The sequence below is a fragment of the Trachemys scripta genome, unplaced genomic scaffold (genome assembly GCF_013100865.1).
Source record: "Trachemys scripta elegans isolate TJP31775 unplaced genomic scaffold, CAS_Tse_1.0 scaffold_37, whole genome shotgun sequence".
In the NCBI taxonomy this organism is placed as follows: Eukaryota; Metazoa; Chordata; order Testudines; family Emydidae; genus Trachemys; species Trachemys scripta.
This window is the reverse complement of record NW_023260524.1, coordinates 59,671-82,354: the sequence shown is the minus strand read 5'-3', so window position 1 is coordinate 82,354 and position 22,684 is coordinate 59,671. Positions and strand designations below refer to the sequence as shown.

The 22,684-nt window shown below is 56.6% G+C and overlaps 2 protein-coding genes across 4 annotated transcripts; both read right to left on the bottom strand.

Moving 5' to 3' along the window:
* Positions 1 to 964: 964 nt before the first annotated feature.
* Positions 965 to 4,634, bottom strand: LOC117870574 (E3 ubiquitin-protein ligase TRIM39-like; the record flags this gene model as incomplete). Its single annotated transcript, XM_034757770.1, has 5 exons — positions 4,155 to 4,634; positions 3,684 to 3,779; positions 2,241 to 2,471; positions 1,886 to 1,908; positions 965 to 1,083 (listed from the first exon to the last, which is right to left on the bottom strand). Coding segments are annotated over exons 1-5 (871 nt in total), but the record flags the coding sequence as incomplete, so codon positions are not given.
* A 2,857-nt stretch (positions 4,635 to 7,491) lies between these two features.
* LOC117870572 (valine--tRNA ligase, mitochondrial-like) lies at positions 7,492 to 22,666 on the bottom strand. Of its 3 annotated transcripts, none has more exons than XM_034757765.1 (30): positions 22,596 to 22,666; positions 22,029 to 22,384; positions 21,449 to 21,530; positions 21,152 to 21,252; positions 20,797 to 20,918; positions 20,617 to 20,683; positions 20,068 to 20,165; positions 19,750 to 19,831; positions 19,415 to 19,534; positions 19,150 to 19,261; positions 18,819 to 18,907; positions 18,229 to 18,319; positions 17,974 to 18,101; positions 17,731 to 17,834; positions 17,461 to 17,542; positions 17,052 to 17,128; positions 16,642 to 16,729; positions 16,342 to 16,447; positions 15,759 to 15,829; positions 15,548 to 15,673; positions 15,325 to 15,429; positions 14,619 to 14,687; positions 14,443 to 14,521; positions 14,028 to 14,155; positions 13,531 to 13,683; positions 11,537 to 11,746; positions 10,890 to 11,001; positions 10,133 to 10,314; positions 9,243 to 9,392; positions 7,492 to 8,198 (listed from the first exon to the last, which is right to left on the bottom strand). In XM_034757765.1, exons 2-30 carry the CDS (start codon positions 22,266 to 22,268, stop codon positions 8,097 to 8,099), a joined length of 3,276 nt encoding a protein of 1,091 aa, XP_034613656.1. In that variant the 5' UTR covers positions 22,269 to 22,384; positions 22,596 to 22,666; the 3' UTR covers positions 7,492 to 8,096. The 3 variants fall into 3 exon arrangements, 2 of the variants coding, with proteins under 2 accessions (XP_034613656.1, XP_034613657.1); XM_034757766.1 differs by having other exon boundaries at positions 22,609 to 22,650; XR_004643999.1 differs by lacking the exons at positions 7,492 to 8,198; positions 9,243 to 9,392 and having other exon boundaries at positions 10,176 to 10,314; positions 11,533 to 11,746.
* Between the last annotated feature and the right edge of the window lie 18 nt (positions 22,667 to 22,684).

Sequence of the window (22,684 nt, the reverse complement as noted above, 5' to 3'; positions counted from 1 at the left end):
TTGGCAGAGGCTATGGGTAGCCAGGGTTTGCTTGGAGGAAGCTCCCCAACAATCCCTCCCCGCCCCTCCCAAAAAACCTATTCCATACTTTTCCCACCCACACCCTCAAACTCTCCAAGTTCACACCCAGGCTCGTTCACAGCAATTTACTTCCCTCTCCCTCAGCTCCTCCGTTACCCCTGACTCCCCCAAACCTTTGCACTGGATCTGAGGGGTGCGGGAAATACTGTTCTCTATTGTAGTGTAAATGAATTATTACTCTGAGTTCTGTATTAATACGCCTAGTAAGGAATCTATTTGTCAAAAATACATTTTCTGAATCTTTTTGTTCTCTGTATTGTTACAGACATACCTGCAGACTGGTATTTTGAAATAAATGAGCACAAAGGATTGAAACTGGCATGATTATATTGTGTTATTTTGACAAACAAAATATGCAGAATTTTAAAATACTGTGCGCAGAATTTGTAATTTTTTGGCGCAGAGTTCCCCCAGGAGTACAATCAGCTGTTCAACATCTGGCCCTGCACCCCCATCAGCTCTTCAGCAGCTGCACCGCCAATCAGCTGTTGAGGGGGGCTGTCCCACCCCATGCTCCCCTCTGCCCCTCCCCCCTTCACTGCCCTTAAGGCAGGAGGGGGCAGAAAGGAGCCAGCAGCGGGCATGAGGTGCTCAGGGGAAGGAGTCTGGGGGGAGGGGGTGGAGCAAGGGCAAGAAGAGGTGGAGTGGGGGCAGGGCCTTGGGGGAGGGGGCAGAGCTGGTGTGGGGCACCCACTGGCAGAACCAATATGCCTATGACAGGAAGCCCCCCAAATCTCCTACTGCTCAGCAGAGACTCAATTACACTACAAATAATTAATCATTTAGATTGGAAGCACCTTGGGGCAGGGACGTCCTTACACGTCCTACCCCGGAGTGACCCTACATAAATAAAAGTAACAACAACAACAGTGCCACTGCTTACCCTGACTCTCCCACATCTCATCCTGGAGAGCTCTCCTCTTGCGGGAGTGATGCCTGAGGCTCTCCTCGAGTTCAGCCATGGGCGCAGACGCCAATTCGGGCAGCGTCATCTTTTTATACCTACGGGAAACAAACAGGCACGCACCGGAGGGATTCTGTATTAAGGGCACCGTGTGCATGTTAGGTGTGCCAGGGGGAGCATCTCTCAGCAACGCTGGATCCAGCGGGCATAGCTGACTTGCAGTAGGACGCTGCGTCTATTTGCCGACGCCCAAAACTTCCCCTGAGATCTGAGAGTCAAGCTGGGTCCTTGGCATCTAGCCACTGACCAAGGAGAAAAGTTTGGCAGGGACAAACAGGCACCTGTGCAGCTCCTGTCCCTCCTCTCCCCGCCCCTCGGTTACACCTGTGCAGCCCCCCACGTGGCCCCTGTCCCTTCCCCGCTCTGCCCCTCCCATCCCTTTCCTGCCCCTTGGTGACCCCTGTGTGACCCTGTTCCCACTCTTGAGTGACCCCAGCACAGCTTCCCCCATTTCTGCCCCACACCTGGCAGCCCCCATATGCCCCCCATTCCCACTGTGGCCCCCTGTCCCCTTCCTGCTTTGCCCTGGGTGATCCCCATGTGGCCCCCCATCCCCTTCCTCCCCACTCCCCAATGCCTCTTTGCATGCCCCTCCTTTCCCTCGGTGAGTTCCCCAGGCTCCCCTGGGACCCCAAACACAACCCCCATCCCCTTCCGCTACTGCCACCGGTGCAGCCCCCACCCATGCCCTTCTATACGTGGGTGCACAAGCTAAAACCAAATGGGGCTTCTAGGCCACTCTGCCGCTGATGCAGAAGCAGCAATATTTTGCAGCTGGGATGGGGAGGCCTCTCCCCCCGCCCCCTCCCCGATAACAGAGGGCACGAAGGAGGCTCCTACTTGTTCAAGGTGCTTTCGGCGTCCTAGGTGGGAGAGAAAGAAGAGACCATCAGCTCTCCAGCCACGAACTGGGGCTTGGTGGCCCAGGGGCTGGAAGGGAAGGCAGGGGGTGTATTTCTGGAGTGGGAGCAGGAGTATTGTGGACTATGGTTAGGAAGGAGTCAGTGATTCCCAGGCCACCCCCTGTCGGATGTAAACTGGCACTGCTCGGCCGCGTGTCAGAGCCCCTTCACTGCTGGGAGCAGAGGGCGATTCTCTGATAAGTCCAGCGAGCAAGGGGAGCGCTGGCAGCATGGGATGGTGGAGAGGGGTGGCAAGCTGGGGGCCTCTCTCTCCCCGTATCTCTCCCCCTCACCTTGAGGAGCTCAGCATCCGGCAGCCGGCACTTCCCCTCTAGCTCGGCTACCAGTCCATGCAGCAGAGTCGCCCTCTGGTGGAGCTGGCTGATGTTCTCCTGCCGCAGCTGCTTCACACCCTGGGCCACGTTACCCAGCCCCTTCAGCAGGAGGCGCTCCTTTTCCTGCAGCCGCCTATACAGATGCTGGAAGGTGGACACCACTCGCTGCTTCTCGGCCTTGGTGTGAGCCTGTGGCGGGCAGGGAGAGAGGGGGGCAGGGGGGGGCGTGGGACGCGCAGCTTTGGGAACCACAGAGAGCGAGGGCGTGGTATTCCCATGTGAAGGGGCAGCATGGGATGTGTGGGAGCAGGACATGGTAATATACAAGGGAGGGAGGAGCAGATGGACAGAGGTGTGCAAGCATCCAACGTGTTTTTTGATAGAAAACTGGGTTAACTGGCAGCAGTAGTAGAGCTGTTCTCCTCTACAAAGGACCAGCCACTAGAGGGTGTGACCCATTGAGATATCCAGTCTTTATAATGACCTATCTTCAAAACTGGGATCCCACTGCGCGGATCACATGCGCGAAGGGAGTAACTCCATTACCTAGCAGCAGTAGTAGAGCTGTTATCCTTTAGCAGGACCAGCCCCTAGAGTAGAGCTGCTCAGAAATTTTTCAACAACCCTGTTTTTCCATCAGAAAATACTGATTTGTCACACCCGAAATGTTCTGTGGGAACTTCTGTTTTGACTAAACTTCCGCAGGTGCAGGAACTTCTGGTCCAAGTGAGAGGTCTACACTCCCAGAAGAACCAGTAGCCCAGATGTTAAATGGACATCTCTCTCTCCCGCCATGGCAGTCCCTGAGCTGGGGCTGGGAAGAAGGGGGGGGCCTCTCCCTCTCTCCCCCACTGCAGCAGCCCTCGAGCTGGGACTGGGAAGGAGCGGGGTCTCTCCCCAGAAGCCGCAGCCCTGGCGCTGGGGAAAGTCGCCTCTTTCTCTAGCCGCCGCAGCCCAGCACGTCCCAAATTCCCCCCACCCGCTCTTCTCAATCCACTGTCCCCTCCCACCTATCCCCTATTCCACCCAAGGAAACCACCTCACCTTACATGTGCGTCTTCTCCAGGGTCCAGGCACCTAATTAGTGGAGCCACCACGCCTGCACGACTATACTAATTAGGTGGGTGGCCCTTCATTGACTTGTGTGCGGCCACCCAAGCATGCACCTTAGAGGGAACTATCTGCGGACCACCTGAATGGCGCTCATGGACCACAGTTTGAGAACCTCTGGCATAAATAGTCATTGGGCCAGAGAGAGAGACTGACTCTGTAGCTCTGGCAGTAGTAGGCTATTGCCTTCTATGGGGACCAGCCATTAGAGGGGGATGTGAGAGACACTCTGCAAGGGTGTTGCATTGGCAAAGTGCAGGGGAACCCCAAGGATGGGGAAAGAGAACTTACCAGCAGCGTCTCCAGCCTCCTCCCTTCGCTGACGGTGAAGGCCTCCTGGCTGGTGCTCTCATTTTTCAGAATCTGCAGGTGCCTTTGAAATTGGCCCTGTCAACAACGGTGGAAGGATGGCTTGTGGGGAAGGCTGTGCTGGGAGTAGGAAATCAGGGTTTGGCTCACAGAGAGAGGATTCAGGACTCCTGGGTTCTGTGCCCAGCTCTGGGAGAGGAGTGGGGCCCAGTGGTTAGCACAGGGGGGTGCTGGGAGTCAGGACTCCTGGGTTCTATCCCCAGCTCCTTGACAGGGGGGTATGTGCTTAGAGCACAACTAGGACAGCTCCTTGGTTCTATTACTGGTTCCAGGCAGTGGGAGCCAGGACTCCTGGGTTCTACCCCCGCACTGCCCCTCCTCGCCATCCATGGAGGCCTCTCCCCTCCCAGCCCCACCGCTCTGCTCCAAGTGCCCTGCATTAAAGCCAGTTACCTTGTACTCCTGGGCAGCCTCCTCGACGGGAACCACCCTGTGAGCTCGGTGCTCCTTGGATCTGTCACACACCACGCAGATCAGGGCCTGATCCTCCTTGCAGAACAGAATGAGCCTCTCCTTGTGCTTCTGGCACATGCTGCCCTCTGCCCCCCACCCCAGCTGCCTGGCTCTCTCCACCACCTTCCCCAGCAGGGGGTTTGGGTGCAAATGCCTCTCCTGGAATCTCTTCCCACACTTGGGACAGGAAAAGTTTTCTTCCAGTCCGTCCCAGACCCGGGTGATGCAGGCCTGGCAGAAATTGTGCCCACAGTTCAAGAGTATGGGGTCTTGGAAGGAATCCAAGCAGATGGGACAGGCCAGGTCATCTTCCAGAGCTTTCCCGGGGTGAACAGCGGCCATGGCTGGTAAGAGAAACAGAAACTTACAAGAGGGCTGAGCTCCTTCAGGCCCACCCACTTCCTGGAATCTGGCAGGTGGAGGAGGTGTCTGCAAATCAGCCTGTTTAAATTAATAGGGATAAACCAAGAGCAGGGTGGGGGGAGAGGTGTCCAGCTCTGGGAGGGGAGTGGAGAACCGAGCAGCGGTTCTCCCAATTAGCACACAGCTGCAGCCCAGCTGCGTGCTAAAGATCTGGACTGCTGCTCGGCCCCACACAGCGGATTCCGGGGTCCCTGCCGCCCAATCCCCCGCCCAGGGCTCTGCTCCTGGCCCCACGCTGTGCAGGGGTCTCTAGGCAGGAGGCGCCGGGCATAGGGGTCTGTGGGGGAGGTTGAGGGGGTGCGCTGTGGTTCTCAACCTGTGGCCCAGGTAATGCATGCGGCCCACAATGATAAATAGGTTGAGAACCACTGGGTTAGCGCATCAGTGGTGTGTGTGTGTGTGGGGGGGCGGGTATTCTAATGGTTGGATTAGTAGGAGTTTGAGCACTGTAATTATTCCAGTATAAAGTGATTTTTGTTCCAGATTACTGTCAATTCAGGCAGCTGCTCCACAATAGATATCCAGGTCAATTTCTCCAGTCTACTGATCAGAGTTTCAAACACGATCATTGGCAACTCTGCTTCCCGCCACGTCATAAGCCCATGGCCGGATCTCATAGCCCTCAAATCCCCTGCCCTCACCCAGTAGATCCCCACTCCCCTCCCAAAGTGGAGCCCAGAACCCAGGAGTCCTGAATCCGCTCTCGTGAATCTGGCTGTTGCATTTCTAATTAACTCATTGCCTCTCTGTAAGTGCCAAGAGCCGACCCCCAGATGAGCACCGCCAAATATATTCCCAGAGTCGAGTCAGCCTGGGCACTGCCCCCACAACACTCCCTGCCAAGGGGCCTTGGAGCTGGTCTGGAAAGACCATCGCCAGGAGGATATACTGTGTCGAAAGAGGGATCAGTTTCATCCAATATTCTTATGTGTATTACGGTAGCACCCAGAGGCCCCAGCTGAGATCAGGGCCCCATTGTGCCAGGCACTGCACAGACACAGGGAGAGACAGTCCCTGCCACAAAGAGGCAGGGTGGGAGGGGAAATTGAGGCCAGAGCAATGCAGTGACTTGCAGTGACAGACACACAGTGTCAGAGGTAGGAATTGAACCTAGATCTCCTGAATCCCACGCCAGTGCTTTAATTCCAAACCCATCCCTGTCCTATTAGCCCACTAACACTTAATATTACTTTTCCAGCTCACCCCTATTTACCCAGTGCAATTCAATTCCTCTGCTAGGCTGAGACTCCAGAGACCCAGGTTCAAGCCCCGGCTCTTCCACCGACTCCCTGTGTGACCGTGGGCACATCCCTTAGCCGCTCTGTGCCTCACTTTCCCCATCTGTAACAACCTTGGGCTGGGGAGCCAGGATTAGAATCCTGATTCTTCCAAGCCTGAACTCCCGCGTCTCTGTTTGACCTAATGGGGATCCTCTCCTAGTGATAGGTCTAGTATACTGTACACAGGGGCAGTTGCTAGGTGGCAACACAAAGAGACACCCCCCCCCGTTCACACACTACAATAGTTATATCATGCTGTCTGAAGAGGTAGCCTCCCGCTCCACGCACACCGTAGCCTGCAGGTCTAGGCATAAGAACGTCCACAATGGGTCAGACCAAAGGTCCATCTAGCCCAGTGTCCTGTCTTCCGACGGTGGCCAGTGCCAGGTGCCCCAGAGGGAATGAACAGAACAGGGAATCATCAAGTGATCCATCCCCTGTCGCCCATTCCCAGCTTCTGGCAAACAGAGGCTAGGGACACCATCCCTGCCCATCCTGGCTAACAGCCATTGATGGATCTATCCTCCATGAATTTATCTAGTTCTTTTTTGAACCCTGTGATAGTCTTGGCCTTCACAACATCCTCTGCAAAGGAGTTCCACAGGTTGAGCGGGCGTTGTGTGAAGAAATACTGCCTTTTGTTTGTTTTAAACCTGCTGCCTATTAATTTCATTGGGTGACCCCTGGTTCCTGTGTTCTGTGAAGGAGTAAATAACACGTCCTCATTTACTTTCTCCACACCAGTTCTGATTTTATAGACCTCTATCACATCCCCCTTAGTCGTCTCTTTTCCAAGCTGAAAAGTCCCAGTCTTATCAATTTTGACGCGTATGGAAGCTGTTCCATACCCCCAATCATTTTTGTTGCCCTTTTCTGAACCTTTTCCAATTCCAAGATACCTTTTTTGAAATGGGGCGACTACATCTGCCCTCAGTATTCAAGCTGTGGGAGCACCATGGATTTAGATAGGGGCAATATGATAGAGGCATTTGCTAGTCAGGCATCCGTGTAAGTTAAGGCAGAACAACCATGAACCAATGCACCTAGAGGCCTGTCAGACAATAGCTTAGCTCAACTAATGAAGGCATAAGACCCAAAACGCCTTAGCACAAGCAGCGGGTGGGAGATGCCGGCATGACGACCGCTGATGATGATGATGAGGACGATAATGACTAATATTTCAGGTTGTTCTGCCAGATTGGTGAGAGTAGATAGACGCTCAGCCGCACATTCGGTTTAATCTCCGTCACCCTTGCTGGGCGAGAACGTTTGTCACTTGGTGAAGTGTGTTAAAACGATTCCAAATACAGAAGGTTTTTTTCTAAGCATGAGTGTTCCAGCCCTGCACGGCAGGGTTCCCACGTGAACAGCAATTCTACTGACCCAGGGCCGAGAACTTACCAAACTTCAGAATGTTAACTGGGAATTCTTAAGTCCTCAATATAATACATACACAATCAAGAGCCCAGGCGACAACCACAACACACACACACACACACACACACACACACACACACACACACAGGCTTGTCTTCAGGCGACGCTATAAAAGCAGCTCTGATGTCACAGAAAAGGTTAGTTCCCCATCAGTTTTAATGGGCGACCCACCTTCCCCACAGACCCACTGGCTCGTTTTCCCAGAAGGCCGCGGGGCCCCGCCTCATTTCCATAAAAGCCAGCGCCATTAGAGATGAACGGGCTACAGGTCTGTGACATCTGCCCACCGGGATGTGCCTGGTTTGACAAACAGAAGCTGGTTCCTGCGGGAAATCCAAGTCCAGAGGCCGTTCAGTCTGAATTACCCTCATGAGGGCGGGGCAGAGCCTGAGGGTCACGGCGCCCCCTGGAGGTAAGTGAGCCCTGCCCTGAGGTTAGAGGGGGACAAGGGGTGTTCCATGCACTCAGACAGGGCAGTGTCCTCTGCCCCTTAGAAATTGGCTTGTTTGCGCCATCCGTGGCGCGAGTGAGACCCCTGGTGGCCAGGGCAGAGCAGTCTGCACCTGCACTCTGGTGCTCTGCAGCACGAGTGACCCCCTGCAGCTGGCCCCCTACAGGCCTTCAAGACTCTTCGCATCTCAGTCACATCGATCCTCAGCATTAGAGCCCGGCCTCTGGCTGCCCGATCGCCTGGGTCCCTTCCACATCCAGCAGCGACGGATCCAGTTTGCCCAGAGGTGACTCACTCATCGGCTGACGGAGGCGTTCCCAGCCCTGCTGACATGAGGCCGAAGCTCTCCAGGGCCTGATTCAGCTGCTCCAGCTCTGTCCGGAGAGAGGAAATCTACCGGGGGGAGGGAGAGGGGAATCCAGATCTGATCAACGTAGTCACGTCCTCCATCGCCGACATGCCCCCTCCCAACCCGGACATCCCCCCTCCTCCAAATTCACCTGTCACTGGGATCAATACAACCCCGCCCATATTCACCCCACCTCCAAATTCACCCGTCACGGGGATCAATACCCCCCCCCCCCCATATCCACCCTACCTCCAAATTCACCCATCACGGGGATCAATACACCACCCCCAATATTCACCGCACCTCCAAATTCACCCGTCACAGGGATCAATACGCACACACCCATATCCACCCAACCTCCAAATTCACCTATCATTTGTACATGGGCACATGGAAACCCCTCCAAATTCTCTCTCAATGTCACCCCCAGTGGCTAAAATGGGCATCATACACTCCCCTCTAGTGCTGTAAGGGAAAATACACTTACATATTCACACATACACATGGGAAAATATGTGTATGTACACACACACACACACACACACACACACACACACACACACACCCTAGCAGCTGGACCAAGCCCCTCCCTCTCTCTCTCATACATACAAAAGAAAAACGTTTCCCCAAGAAATTTTGAAAAAAATCAAAAAAGGTTTTTCTTGCCCTTGTTGCCTGGTTTAAAATCGAATGTGTTCGTTTCTCATTTCCTAAGAAATGTCTCCACTGGTTTCTTTTATTAATCCGAGTCAGCTGAAATCACAGGGTGGGGTTAAAAAAAATTCACTGGAAATATTTAAAAACAAATGGTTTTCAAAAAAAAAAAAAAAAAAAAAAAAAAGGTGACTTTTGAAACTCAGGGAAAATTGAAAAAAAAAAGAGAGTTTTGATTAAAAATAAGCAAAATTTTCAGGAAAAATGTTTTCCTTTAAAAAATTCAACCACCCTCCCCCCCAAAATATTCACAAAATAATAATAAAAAAGGTGAAAATGTGAATGCAGGAAAAGGGCTTTTTTACCCCACTGAATAAATATTTTAAAAGCATTTCAACCAGACATAAACCCCACCAGCCACTGCCGCCCATCACCTTCTGCTGACGCTCTGCCTGGGCTCTCGGTGAGACCTTCTCCTGGTAGCCAGATGCCTGGGTCCGTGCCGTGAGCTCCAAGATCTGCCGCTCCAGCTTCTTCTTACGGGCCGCTAGCCTGGGGAGCTCCGCCTCGGGGTCAACCAGCCCCTGGGATTGTCAGGAAAGGATGGTATGAAACAGCCAGGTGTAGATTAATACAAGCGTTAAAGGTGTGCAATCTTGTCACCCTCTAGTGGTGACACTGGGTATAACAGACTCTTCCGGGGATAGGACGGACATCCTGGTTAAATGTGTGATCATGTCACCCTCTAGAGGTGACACTGGGTATAGCATTCTGCTGCCGACACCACACAGTTTAGTGGTGTGGGGGGAGGAGTCCTTTAGCCGAAGGGTTCGAGGATGGGTTTTCAGATCCCAGGTTCAATCCCAGAGTATGCCCCATTGTGGCAATAGAGCCACAGTCCCGCTAGGGAAATAATTTCCTCGAGAGATGTGGTGCAACCTCAAGCCAAGAGCCTAGTTAACCCTCTAGGCAATGGGAACTGGAGCCTGAGTTGCCTCCCCATGAGGACATTCCTGACTGGCCCTGCACCTTCTCCCCAATGGGCCCCTGATCTCTGAACACTGCTCCCCTGCCTCCGCTAACCCATCACCATACGCAAGGTCCCAGGGACCCGTCTAGTCTGGGATCCTTCCCTGCCCTCTGCCACCCCAGATCAGAGCCACGGGCCCATCTAGCCCAGTATCCCACCTGTTGCAGCGGCCAGAGGAAGCCATAAACTCTCCCACAATGCACCTCACTGAACAACACTATCCAGTGTTCTTCCTGACCCCCTGCCCTCCATCCCAACCTGCCCTGATGTCTGATGTTTGCATCTGGCTCTTACCTGTAGGTCCATATAGATCTCAGTGTGGTCGTTCACTCTCCCCCACACCCAGCCCACAGGAGGCTCCGCACCCTTGGAGGAGGGGCAGAGCTCCAGAGAGCCGGCCAGGGACAGGGTTTGCAGGGGCTCTCTGTACTCCTCGTACACCCTGTGGGCAGCTGGCTCTGAGCACATCACGTAGACTGCAGGGACAGAGAGAGAAAGCCCATAAGCCAATGGGGCAGGGCAGCCCTCCCACTATATGCTGGGAATTGTAGTGCTAATTGGCCATACCCGCCATGTTGGAGGGACCAAACAGGGCTAGAGCCAGGTTGGCAGCCAATGTGGTAAGGTTACCCTCCCAGTGCATGCTGGGGAATTGCAGTCTCCCGCAGTGGGGCACAGCCACCATCTTACCCATATGGAGCAACCACACAAGATAAGGCTAGAACCAATGGAGCAAAGGCTCCCCTCCCAGTGCATTCTGGGAATTGTAGTCCCCCCCACAGGCCACACCTATCGCATCAGGTGAACATGATGGTGCTAGAGCCAGGGTGGCAGCCAATGGGGTGAGGCTGCTCTCCCAGTGCGTGCTGGGAATTGCAGTCCCCAATGGGCTGCACCCTCCCATGTCCTGTAGGGACAAGGCAATTTAGCCGGGTTCCTAAACACCCAGCCCAGGTGGCACTAGCCAGTGCCCGTCATTGACAAGCTCAGCACAGAGGCCATGGGGCATGGACTCCCTCCTGCCCCTATGGGCAGGGATCCCTCTGCTCACCGGGCGGCCGGGCTCTCGTCAGCCGGTAGGTCACCCTCAGGGCGCGCGCCACCCGCACCACTTCCTGCGCCAGCAGGAAGTCGTCCTCATCCGCGGGGCGACACCAATGGGCCTGGAGCGAAGGGAAGGGAATTCAGTGGTTTCTGACGTGCCCCACCAGGGAGCAGCGCTGCCTAAGGCTGCTTCCCCCAGGTCCTAGTGTTCATGAGCAACCCTACAGTAACAACCTCGCCACCCCCTACTACCATCTCTGTCAACCTACTGCTAGCAAAGACCATGGGTTTATAATCAAAGCTACAGTAACAAACCAGTGACCCCTCACTTGTGATGCTGTTGTTCATTATTGTGTTACAGTAACATAGAAAAGCCCCAGCTGAGATCAGGGCCCTCTTGTGCCGGGCGCTGCACAGACACACAGGGAGAGACAGTCCCTGCCCCACAGAGCTCACTGTCTACTAGACAAGGGGAGAGTTTATTATTATTATTATTCCTGTTTCACAGAGGCCCAGAAAGATTCAGCGACTTGCCCACGATGACATAGGCAGGCAGTGGCAGGGCTGGGAACTGAACTCAGATCCCGCAGGTCCCAGCCCAACCCTCTCTCCACTGAGCCACCCCTTCCCGTTCGGCGCCCAGAGCTCACCCACCAGCTGCCCAGCACTGGGGTATCCGGCCACGCAGATGCTGGGAGCGGAGTCCGCGTCCGGCTTGGGGAGCCGCTGCCACAGCTCCTCCGTCAGGTAGGGCATGAAGGGCGAGAGGAGGCGCAGGCCCAGGTCGGCGCAGCTGAGGAGCGTCTGGCGGGTCTGCAGGATCCGGGATTGATCCCTGCTCTGCAGCACAGGCTTCACCGACTCCTGCCAAGGGAGGGAGAGGCCGTATAGCAGGGTGATGACAGCTTAGGTGGATAGGTTGTGTTGGATGGATGGGTTAGCTACTTTGGGTTAGACATGATGGCCGGCAGGGCTGGCTCTAGGCACCAGTACTCCAAGCATGTGCTTGGGGTGGCACTTAACAAGGGGTGGCACTCGGGCTCCTTTTTTTTTTTTTCCCTTGGGGCACAAAAAGCCGGGAGCCGGCCCTGAGTGGAGGTGAGCTGCGGCAGTGGGGGGCGCGGGGAGGGCCGCAGGAAGTAACTCGGAGGGGGGGGGCGCAGAGGAACCGCTCCCCCCCAGCTCACCTCCGCTCCACTGACACCTACTCCCCTGAGCGCGCCGCCGCTCCCGCCTCCCTCCCAGGCTTGCCACGCGAATCAGCTGTTTTGCGGCAAGCCTGGGAGGGAGGAGGAAGAAGTGGAGCGGTGGTGGCGCGCTCAGGGGAGCAGGCAGAGCAGAGGTGAGCTGCGGCGGTGGGGGGCGCGGGGAGGGCCGCCGGAAGTAAGCAGGGGGGAGGGAAGGCAGAGGAACCCCACCCCCAGCTCACCTCCGCTCCACTGCCGCCTGCTCCCCCGAGCGTGCTGCTGCCGCTCTGCTTACCGCCCCCTCCAGGCTTGCCTGGGACGGGAGGAAGGGGTAGGAGGGGAAATGCGGCGCACCCAGGGGAGGAGGTGGGGCTGGGGATTTGGGGAAGGGATTGGAATGGGGCGGGGAAGGGGCAGAGTTGGGGCAGGGCTGGGGGGCGCGGGAAATTTTTTTTGCTTGGGGCGGTAAAAAACTTGGAGCCGGCCCTGCTGGTTGGACATGATGGATTGAGCTATGTTGAACGGACGGTTGGATGGATACGTTGGGTTGGGCTGGGTTGGACGGACGGTTGGATGGCTGCGTTGGGCTGGACGAACAGTTGGATGGCTACGTTGGGTTGGGCTGGACGAACAGTTGGATGGCTACGTTGGGTTGGGTTGGGCGGACAGTTGGATGGTGTTGCGGATTGTGGGGGAGTTAGGGCCCTGCACCCCTCTTCCCGAGATTCACTGCGACTCTCAGCCAGCCAGTAAAGCAGAAGGTTTATTTAGGGACAGGAACACAGTCTCAAGCAGAGCGTGTAGGTACGACCAGACCCCCTCAATTAGGTCCCTCTGGGAGGTTCAGGGAGCTTAGACCCCAGCTTGGGGTTCCCTACGTTGCACCACCCAGCCCCAACCGAAACTAAACTCCCCACTCCTCCCGCTGCTCCTCTCCTTTGTTCAGTCTCCCGGGCAGAAGGTGTTAATTCTCCCCACCCCCGTTCCTGGCTCAGGTTACAGCTCAGGTAGCTTCCTTCAAGGGAAGTCCCACATCCCCACTGCAACCCCCCTGCAACATTCCCAGGTCAAATCTGCCCTGCTCCCTGCTCCGTCACATCTGGCTACGTTGGGTTGGGCTGGGTTGGATGGCTACGTTGGGTTGGGTATGTTACAAAGTTGGGTAGAAGACTGGATGATGGGTTGGATAGGTAGGTTGGAAGGATAAACAAAGGAGAGTTGGGAGAGTTGTAGTTGGGACCAAGTCACTGGGATATCTCATTTGGTACCCCCCCTTTCCCCAGGTCTACCTGTACCCCTCAATCCTGACCCGCAGGCCCCTCAATCCTGATCTGCTTCTTCTTGAGCATATATTTTTATAAACAGGCAGAAACAGGGGCTAGGGCGAGATTCAACAAAACTCCCCACACAGAGCCGGGAGGGCAGGATTCCCACCCAGGCCAGAGGAGAACTGACACTCACCAAGTAGACGTCGCAGAAGTTGTGCAGCCAGAAGTGGTGGATGGTGGATGTGACCAAATGCAGCTCATACTCCCCGAACCGCTGGCCGCAGTCCGCTGCGGTGTGGTAGAGACGACTAAGGATCCATCGGTCCATGGGGGAGCTGGGGCAGACCTGGAGGGGGGATGGAGGATTGACTCCAGCCCTAGTTACAGAAATCTCTGGGGCTCATTGCTGCCTCCCTGCAATACCACCCAAGCCCAGCAGAGGGCACCACATAGACCCAGTATTTCCCCACTTCCCTGCTATGCACCTTGTCCCCAACAGAGCATGTCAGATACTTCCATGGTCACTCATTATACTACCCCCTGCAATACCACAGGTGCCCAGCAGAAGGAGCCATTGGTACCTAGTGCCCCCTCCTCCCCATTATACTGCCCCCTGCAGTTCCACCCACAGCCAGCAGAGAGAACCAATGCTGCTCATAACTCCTCCCCACCCCCAAAACACCCCATTACCTCCTCCGGGGTCTGCGGGGCAAACCCCTCTCCCAGCGCCCCCAGAGTGAATCGGACGGCGTTCCACACCTTGTTGCAGAAGTGCCGGGAGCTCAGCACCGTGGCCACATCCAGGTTAATGTCGTCCCCTGGGGGCAATGTAGAGAAGTGGGGAAAGGCCCCGATCCCAGCCCCCAAGCCAGCCAGTGCCCTGCCCTGGGGCTGGATCAGAGCCAGCGCCCCCCAGAGGGAAAAGACCCCATGTCCCATTCCCTGCACCCCTGAGCCAGCCAGTCCCCAACCCTGGGGTTGGATCAGAGCCAGTGCCCCATAGAGGGGAAAGGCCCCATATCCCTTTCCCTGAGTGAGCCAGTCCCCCCACCCGAGGCAGGATCAGAGCTAGCGCCCCCTAGAGGGGAAAGGCACCTGCTCTCACCTTGGACCCGATGGGAGCACAGCACGAATCTCAGGGCGTCGGTGCCACATTCGGGGATCCCCTGGGGGAAGTCTCGTCTCTGGAATGGAAGGGTGATGATATGAAGGGGAGGAGCTGACTGAAGGGAATGGGGGAAGGGGGTCAGTGGGGCAGGACAAGGGAGGGGAAGGACCCACCTGTCCCTCCATGGCGATGGCCACCTCTTGGGGGTCCAGGTTCCCATCTCGCAGCCTCCCCTGCAAATCCTGCAACAAGGAGAGAGCCTCATCAGGGGCAGGCATGACAGGCAGGGATGTGTTTTTGTAGGGTCTCCAGGGAGTGCAGGCCAGTTTGTTATTGTAGGGTCTCCTGGAGGGGCTGGGCGAGCCAGTTTGTTATTATAGGGGTACCTGGAGCACGGAGGTTGTGTTGTTTAGGTTTTTTTTTTGGAATGGTAGTGTTTCACTGGGGTGGCGAGGAGAGATATGCAGGGGCTAGTTATTGTAGGGTCTCTCTTGGCAGGGCGAGGGGGAAAGAGATGGGGGGGGGAGTGCAAGGCCCTGTTTGTCATTGCAGGGTCTCTCTGAGGGTGGGATGCAGGGTCCAGTTTGTTATAGTAGGATGTCTCGGGGTGGGGCTGGGGGGAAGAGATGAAGGGCCTTGTTATTGTAGGGTCTCTCTTGAGGGGGAGGGGGAATGCAGGGTCCAGTTTGTTACTGAAGGGTCTCTCAGGGTGGAGAGAGAGATGCAGGGCCCCGTTTGTTATTGTAGGGTCTCTCGGGGTGGGGGAAGAGACGCAGGGCCCAGTTTATTGTTGCAGGGTCTGTCTGGGGCTCTGTTGCAATGCTGCAGGGGCCAGTTTGTTGTCGTAGGGTCTCTTGGGGAGGGAGGGGGGTTTGGTACCTGCAGCGAGGCCCCGTGAATGACGTCCAGCGGGTCTACGACATTCCCCAGAGATTTACTCATCTTCCGGCCGTGGGCATCGCGTACCAGGGAGTGCAGGAAAACCTGGAAAGAGAGAGAACTGCAGACCCAGTTATCCCAGCCCTGGGTCCCCCCACCACAGCTCTGCCGGCGCCCTCGATCCCAACCCACAGCCCCCCTAAGCCCCCCCTGCCTCGCACACCTGGGAGAACGGCAGCTCTCCAGTCAGCTGCTCCCCCAGCATCACCATCCGAGCCACCCAGAAGAAGAGCAGGTCGCTGCCCGTCTCCAAGAGGCTGTTGGGATAGAATTCCTGGAGGTCTCCAACCTGCGCGGGAGGAAGAGAAGGAGTGAGCAATGGGCCCATCCAGCCCGGCATCCCGCCTGTCCCCTTTGCTCTCTGTGTCGCTCACCTTACGGGGCCAGCCCAGCGCGGCGAAGGGGAAGAGAGCAGAAGAGAACCAGGTATCCAGGACATCAGCATCTGGAGACACAAACAGAGCATCGGCCGATGAGCTGCTTGGTAGGTTAGCCAAGGAGGCAGCACGCTGGGGACCCTACAATAATAAACGACTTCCACAGGATTGGGTATTTTCCTTTATCTCTGCATGGTCTCGTCTGCCTCCCTTAGAGTAGGGCACTACCCCAATTTCCCTGGTCTGAAACAAGTTGGGGTCACTACAGAAAACAACTCCGGGGTTATTTGCCCTCAGGAGCACCCCCAACATTACAGGGCATCCCCCCCCCCCATTCCAGAATGGGGACACCAAGGCCTGCTCTGGCGTAAGCCAAGTATTCTGGGTAACAGCCTATGCAAATAGTTGACATTTTGTGTATCCCACTTTAGACACCAAAAGTAGGTCCTGAAGCAGATAGGGGTGAAAAGTGAGTGCACGGGGGGAGTGAGAAGCTCTAGGGCTTTGCCCCATTTGTTACTTGAGGCTTTACCCCCTCCTTTCTTGCCAGAGTCACCCCCTAGAAACTCCTTCTCTTTACCTCTCACCAGCTCCATTTCCTCTTCCGGTTTCTTCAAAATCCCTGATGCTTTTCTGCGGGCTTCTGCCTCTGTCCTGCCCACAACCCACAATGCATCACTCCCATCCTGTTAATAAACGCGTGACAAGAGATGCAAGTTAGCTAGCTAAAGTGCCCCCTGTTGAGTAGCTAGGAGCTCCCCCAACAGCCAACGTCCCTGCCCCACTCCCCTCAGCGACCCCTGCTGGGAGAGGCTGGGACTGGCATAGCCAGGAGCTTCCCCCCACAGCCAATAACATTCCAGATAAGCAAATAGCTCACCTTGCCTAAGTCACATGACCCTGAGACAGAGACCTGATAGGCTGGAATCTGATGGCCCCACCACAGCTGTCGGGAAATGCACCAATCGCTACAATAAAGCAAATAATAAAGCCAATAAGATTATTTTGTTTAATGCCAGTTCCCCAGTTAGCCACAAGGGGCGATAGAGAGCCATTCCAGATTGAGCTAAGGAGCCAGCCTTCCCCATTGAATTGTTGACATGCCAGTTTGTTATTATTGGGTTGCTCACAGTCAGTCAGGACTCTTGGGTTCTATCCCCACGCTGGGAGAGAAATGGGGTCTAGTGGGTTACAGCAGGTAGGGCTGGACATCAGGACGCCTGAGTTCTATCTGCAGCTCTGGAGGGGGGAAAAGGGTCTAATGATAGTGCGGTGCAGAACTCCCCTCACCTGATGTTGGACAGCCACGTCCTCCAGTTCTTCTCATGAAATTTCGGGGTGAGTTTCAGACGCCCTGACTCCACAGCCTGAGGGGCGAGACAGAGACTGATAAGCAAACCTGGCTTGGACAGCAGAACCTCCAAGAGGGCAGACAGACCAAGCTGCACTACAGCCCACAGAACTAGGGAAGTTCTCAGGAGAGAATCCTGTATCCCACTACTGCCACCAAAACCCATCCAGAGCAAGATTAACTCTTACAGCCTATGCTTCAGGGATTTATGCAGTCCAATATGGAGGTAGCATCACGGCTTAAATCAAAGTCAGGTGAACTAGTGGTTAAAGCAGGGGAAGGCTGGGAGTCAGGACTCCCTGTGCTGAGCGGTGACCATGCGGGAGCTGCCATTAGGGGACCCCTCACCTCCAGGGCTCTCTGGGCCATTTCTTCACACCGGAGAAACCACTGGCTCTTCAGCAGGTTCTCAACCACGTCTCCGGAGCGACTGTAGGATGAAAAGAGAAATCGATTTATTTGTAATATCCTGGAACTTCCTACCCGCTCCCAACAGCACAGCGCCCCCTTGCACCACACTGGGGCATTGGGGCTAACACTGACAGCAAGGGGAGAGCGCCCCCTACTGAACCCCCTTCACTCCCCAGCTCCATCCTCCATTGGCAAGGGGTGTACTACCTGCAGAGGGGCAGCGCCATGGCATGATCCTTCATACCCCGGTACAGGCCTCTCTCCTTCAAAGCAGACACCACTTTCTCACGAGCCACAAAGCGATTCAAGCCCTAGAAAGGAACAGAGCAATAGAGTAAAACAGAGGGGCTGTGGGTTGGGACTGAGGGGCACAAGCAGAGCTGAGGGGGGGAGGGAGTCCAGGGCTGGGACAGCAGGAGGCTGTGGGTCAGGACTGAGGGGTGTAATTACCTGGAGCCAGTCTCCACACTCAGCTGTCATGGCCCCATCCTCCCCGATCACAGAGACCAGGGGCAGCCCATGGTGCTTGCCCAGTTCGTAGTCGGCATGGCTGTGCGCCGGCGTCACCTTCACGGCTCCTGCAGGGGGCACGGTGGAGAGGAAAGAACCTCTAAGACCTGGATCCCACTAGTGACACCAATACAGCCACTGTCCAGCCAGTGCCCGACTCAGAGACCTGATAGAGCTGAGGGGCCTGGTGCTTACCTGTGCCCAGGTCTCGCTCCACCAGGGGGTCCGTGATGATGGCCAGGAGGCGCCCAGTGAATGGGTGCTGGAGCCGCTTGCCGTGCAGGTGCTGTCAAAATAAAAAGGGAGAAGCAAAGCCAAGATCCATTATGCCCAGACACTTCCAGTGATCCCCCATTTTAAACTCCATGGATACCCCACCTCCCAAATCCATGGCAATGACCCTCCCTTCTCTTCCAGAGAGCCTGCCCCGACCCCAGAGATGACAATCTCCATAGTGATGACTCTGCCTTCCTCCCCATGAGACCACACCCCCTTCTCCACAGCCATGAGCCCCCTTCTTCCCCCAAAGAGACCCTTCCCCTGTCTCGCAGGAGACACCAGTCTGTCTCCATGGAGATGACTTCACCCTTCTGCCCCATGAGACCCAATCCCTGTCATCATGGAGAGGACGCCGCCTTCCCCCAAAACCCTGCCCCCTTCTCCAAGGAGACAACTTATTCTTCTCTGCCCCAAAGTGGCTCCACCCTGTCTCCATGGAGATGACCTCTCACCTGCAAGACACCCTGCCCCCTTTATCCCAGACACCCCTCCTCTCCGCCCCTTACCGTGAACCGTGGGTCGTCGGGATGGACGGCCACAGCCATGTCCCCCAGCATCGTCTCCGGGCGGGTGGTGGCCACAGGGAGCTCCTCGTCTTCCCCCGACACAGAGACAGGGCAAGGGAGAGACAGAAAGAGAGTGACTTTATGGGGCTGGATTATTACCATGAAAAAACAAACAAAAAAACAGCCACCTCTGGGGTGGGGCCGCTGGGGAACAGCCCCACAGCAATATAGCATGTGGATTGCTCACCCAGCACTGAGATGCAGCCACCTCTAGGGTGGGGTAGCTGGGGAGCACCTGTTGTCCCCACCTGTACAGAGCTTGGGAACTCACCCTCCTGTCCATCCACTTTGTAGGCAAAGGTGAACATCACTCCAAAGGGCACCGGGGCTGGGCAGCCGGGCACAGGGAGCACAGTCCGACCCTGGAGCTGCCGGGTCTCCACCTGCCAGAGAGAGACTGTGTCACGAGACTCAGGGGGAAGCGGGGGTGGGGTGGGGGGGGGGGAGAAGAACCACACTGCTTTCCTCCAACTACAGCCCTCCAAGATACAACCCACCCCCAATCCCCAGTGCTGCCCCCCAGACCACACACTCACCTCCACGTCGGAGATGGCGGAGCGCAGGGCGCACGACCAATTCACCAGGCGCCGGTCGCGGTACACCAGCCCGTCCTCGTGCAATCGCATGAACGCCTCTGCCACGGCCGCTGAGAACCCCTGTGTGGGCGAAGGGAATGGCATTTGCATGGGCATATCCCAGGACCAACCAGAGTAACCCCACCCCCCTCCCAGAGCTGGGGAGAGAACCCAGGAGTCCTGACCCCCAGCCATCCTGCTCTAACCATTAGATCCCACTCCCCTCCCAGAGCTGGGGAGAGAACCCAGGAGTCCTGGGTCACGAACAGTCACATGTTTGCACGTCAGACACTCACAGCGTCCATGGTGAAGCAGAGTCGGTCCCAATCCAGAGATGCCCCCAGAGCCTTGAGCTGTCGGAAAATCTCATCCCCTTTCCTGGGCAGAGAAAGAAACATTGATTTACAGCACTGATTGCCAGGGGACAGTGCCAGCCCGGCTCCCTGCAGCACAGCGCCCCCTAGCGCCAAGCGGGGGCACTGGAGCCAGCACTGACTGCCAGGGACCAGCACCCCCCACTGCGCCCCTGTCTCGCTCTCTGTAGCCCAGCGCCCCCTATTGCCCCCACCAAGCCCAGCACTGACTCAGGCCGGCGACGCCACAGCCGCACTCACTCCTCTTTCCATTTCCAGACCTCGGCCAGGAATTCCCCTCGCGTCAGGTCCTGCCGCAGGGCGCCCCGCTCCTTCCAGAGCTTGCGCTCCACCACCGCCTGCCGGGGGAGATGGGAGTGTCACCAGAGGGAGGGAGACACACACAGAGCAGGAACACACACATGCAGCACGAGACCCCCAGCTGCCCTACCCCAGAGGCGGCTGCATTTCAGTGCTACAAGAGCCATCCCTGCGTAGCGTTGCTGTTGGCTGTTCCCCCCTGCTGCCTCAGCCCAGAGGCGTCTGCAATTCAGCGCCACGCGCAGTGTTGATTCCCTCCAGCACACACCCACATAGCCCGACATACACTTAGAATTTCGGCTGACCTAGCTCCATCACTCAGGGGTGTGAAAATCCCAAGCCCCGGAGCGCTGTAGCTCTGCCGATCTGACCCCTCATGCAGACGCAGCCAAGCCAGCTGATTAATGCTTCCATCACCCTCTCTGCGGCTGCTCGGGGAGGTGCTGGAGCCCCAGCAGTGTAGATGCGCCCTCTCCCCTCTGGTCTCACCTGAGTGGCGATTCCGGCATGATCCGATCCCGGCACCCACAGCACCTGGAAGCCCTGCATTCTGCGCCTGCAACACAAGTCGGAACGTCACCAGCCAGGCCCTGTGTGCCACAGCCCGCCCTGGGGCCAGAGGGGAAAGGCCCCATAGCCCATTCCCCACCCCTCCGAGCCCCTACTCACCATCGCACCAGCGAGTCCTCGATGGCTACCGTGAGGGCATGGCCCAGGTGCAAGGACCCCGTGACGTTGGGCGGGGGGATGCAGAGGGAGAAGATTTCTGGTTTCCCATGGGGCTGCCGGCTCTGAGACACAGAGAGGGTGTTTTAACCAGCACAGCGCCCCTTGCTGACCTCCCCGCCCCACTCCCTGCAGCACAGCACCCCCTAGGGGCTTTGGGGTCAACACTGTAAGGGGAGCGTGCCCCCTGCTGAGCCCCCCGCCCTGCTCCCTGCAACACAGCACCCCCAAGTGCAGCTTTGAGCCCTATCACCACCCATGTCAAGGGTAGGACTCTGATTCCATCGGATGTTTTTACCTGATATTCAGGTTTGAAGAATCCTTCCTTCTCCCACCACCCATACCACGCGGCTTCCACATAGCGGGGGCTGTAAGAGGCCGGCAGGGGCACGGAAGTGTCTAGGGAGAGACCCAGCATACGGTTAGCCACGAACAGAGAGGCCCCTCACAAAGTCTCTATAGGGGCGGGGGCAGTGCCTGGCTTAGGGGCTGGAGAGACACAGCGAGGCTTCGGACGGATGGACCCTGCACAGAACACTCTCACGCCAGCTGTGGAGCAGAGGGATCCATGAGGGGTTACATTTTCCCATCATACCTTTCTTCTGACCGGCGGCCGTTGGGATGTTGTACAGAACCACGTCTTTCGGAGTCCACGCCTTAGCCTGCCCCTGAGGTACCTGGGGAAAAACCAAACACACCCACGAAGATGCTGGTATGTGAACCAGGCTCCATACTGGGGACAATCGCATATTAGACCTGCCATACTACAGAATAATAGATATTTAACCTGTGTCATTTATCACAGAGGAGATTTATAGGGGAGGTCAGTCTGAACTGAAATGCAGCCACCTCTTGGGTGAGGCAGCTGGGTAAAAGCCCCCAGCAACACTGCACAGGGATTGATCTTGTAGCACTGAAATGCAGCCGCCTCTGGGGTGGAGCTGCTAGGGGAAAACAGTCCACAGCAACGGTGTACAGGGATTTCTCTCACGGTGCTGAAATGCAGCCACTTCTGGGGTGGGGCTGCTGCATAGATGGCACACAGCAACTCTGCAAAGTAGGGTCACAGAAAAGGAAAAATAACGTCCTCTCTTGGAGTTAAAAGGGGCTGTTTAGTTTCACTAGAGACAGGTCATTGGGGTCAGCACTGACTGCCAGGGGAGAGCGCCCCTTACCTCCTGCCTCCGGGCCACTCCGGCTTCAATGGACTCCAGCCTCTCACGCTGCCTCCTCTGCTTCTCTGCCTTGTTCTTGAGCTGGGTCATTTTCCGCCCCAGCCCCTCGGGGTCGGATTTGCTAGCCTGGGAGGAGGTTCTCCGCCCGCAGGGGACGTGCTGGGGCCCAGCCTGGAGCAGCAACTGGCGGAGGGAGCTCAGAGTCCGACCGGTGCCGGATCGGATCCAGTTTGGTGCCATGTCCAGGCGTGGGTGGTTCTGATTGCCAGCTGGATGGTGGGGGAGTCCCCGTCTCCTGGCAGCTCATACCCCACACCGGTGCTGGCACGGGGGTGACATGGTGCTGGGGAGGGGACCTGCAGGGCAAAGATAAGGGGGCAGGACTTGAGACACAGGGACCGGTGCCATCTGCCTCCAGTGGCCTGGATCCCCACTCCCCTTCCCGCGCTGGGGAGAGAACCCAGGAGTCCTGGCTCCCAGCCCCTCCCCGTCCCGAGGAGAACCCAGGAGTCCTGGCTCCCGCCCCCCTGCTCTAACCCACCAGACCCCGGCCCCTCCCGCTCTCACCCCTCGTCCTCACGTTGCAACTTCGAGCCCCGCAACCCTCTACCCGGCAATTGTGACGTCACCTGCATCCGCCAATCAGCGGAGAAAGG

Bases quoted from the DNA above. Each gene is read 5' to 3' on its own strand.
- LOC117870572 (XM_034757765.1), bottom strand. From the start codon at position 22,268: ATGGCACCAAACTGGATCCGATCCGGCACCGGTCGGACTCTGAGCTCC. The intron at 18,320-18,818 runs GTAAGGGGCGGA...TTATTTTGACAG, and splicing joins CCGACGACCCACGGTTCACG to CACCTGCACGGCAAGCGGCT. The intron at 14,688-15,324 runs GTACCAAACCCC...TCCTTGTTGCAG, and splicing joins TTCACGGGGCCTCGCTGCAG to GATTTGCAGGGGAGGCTGCG.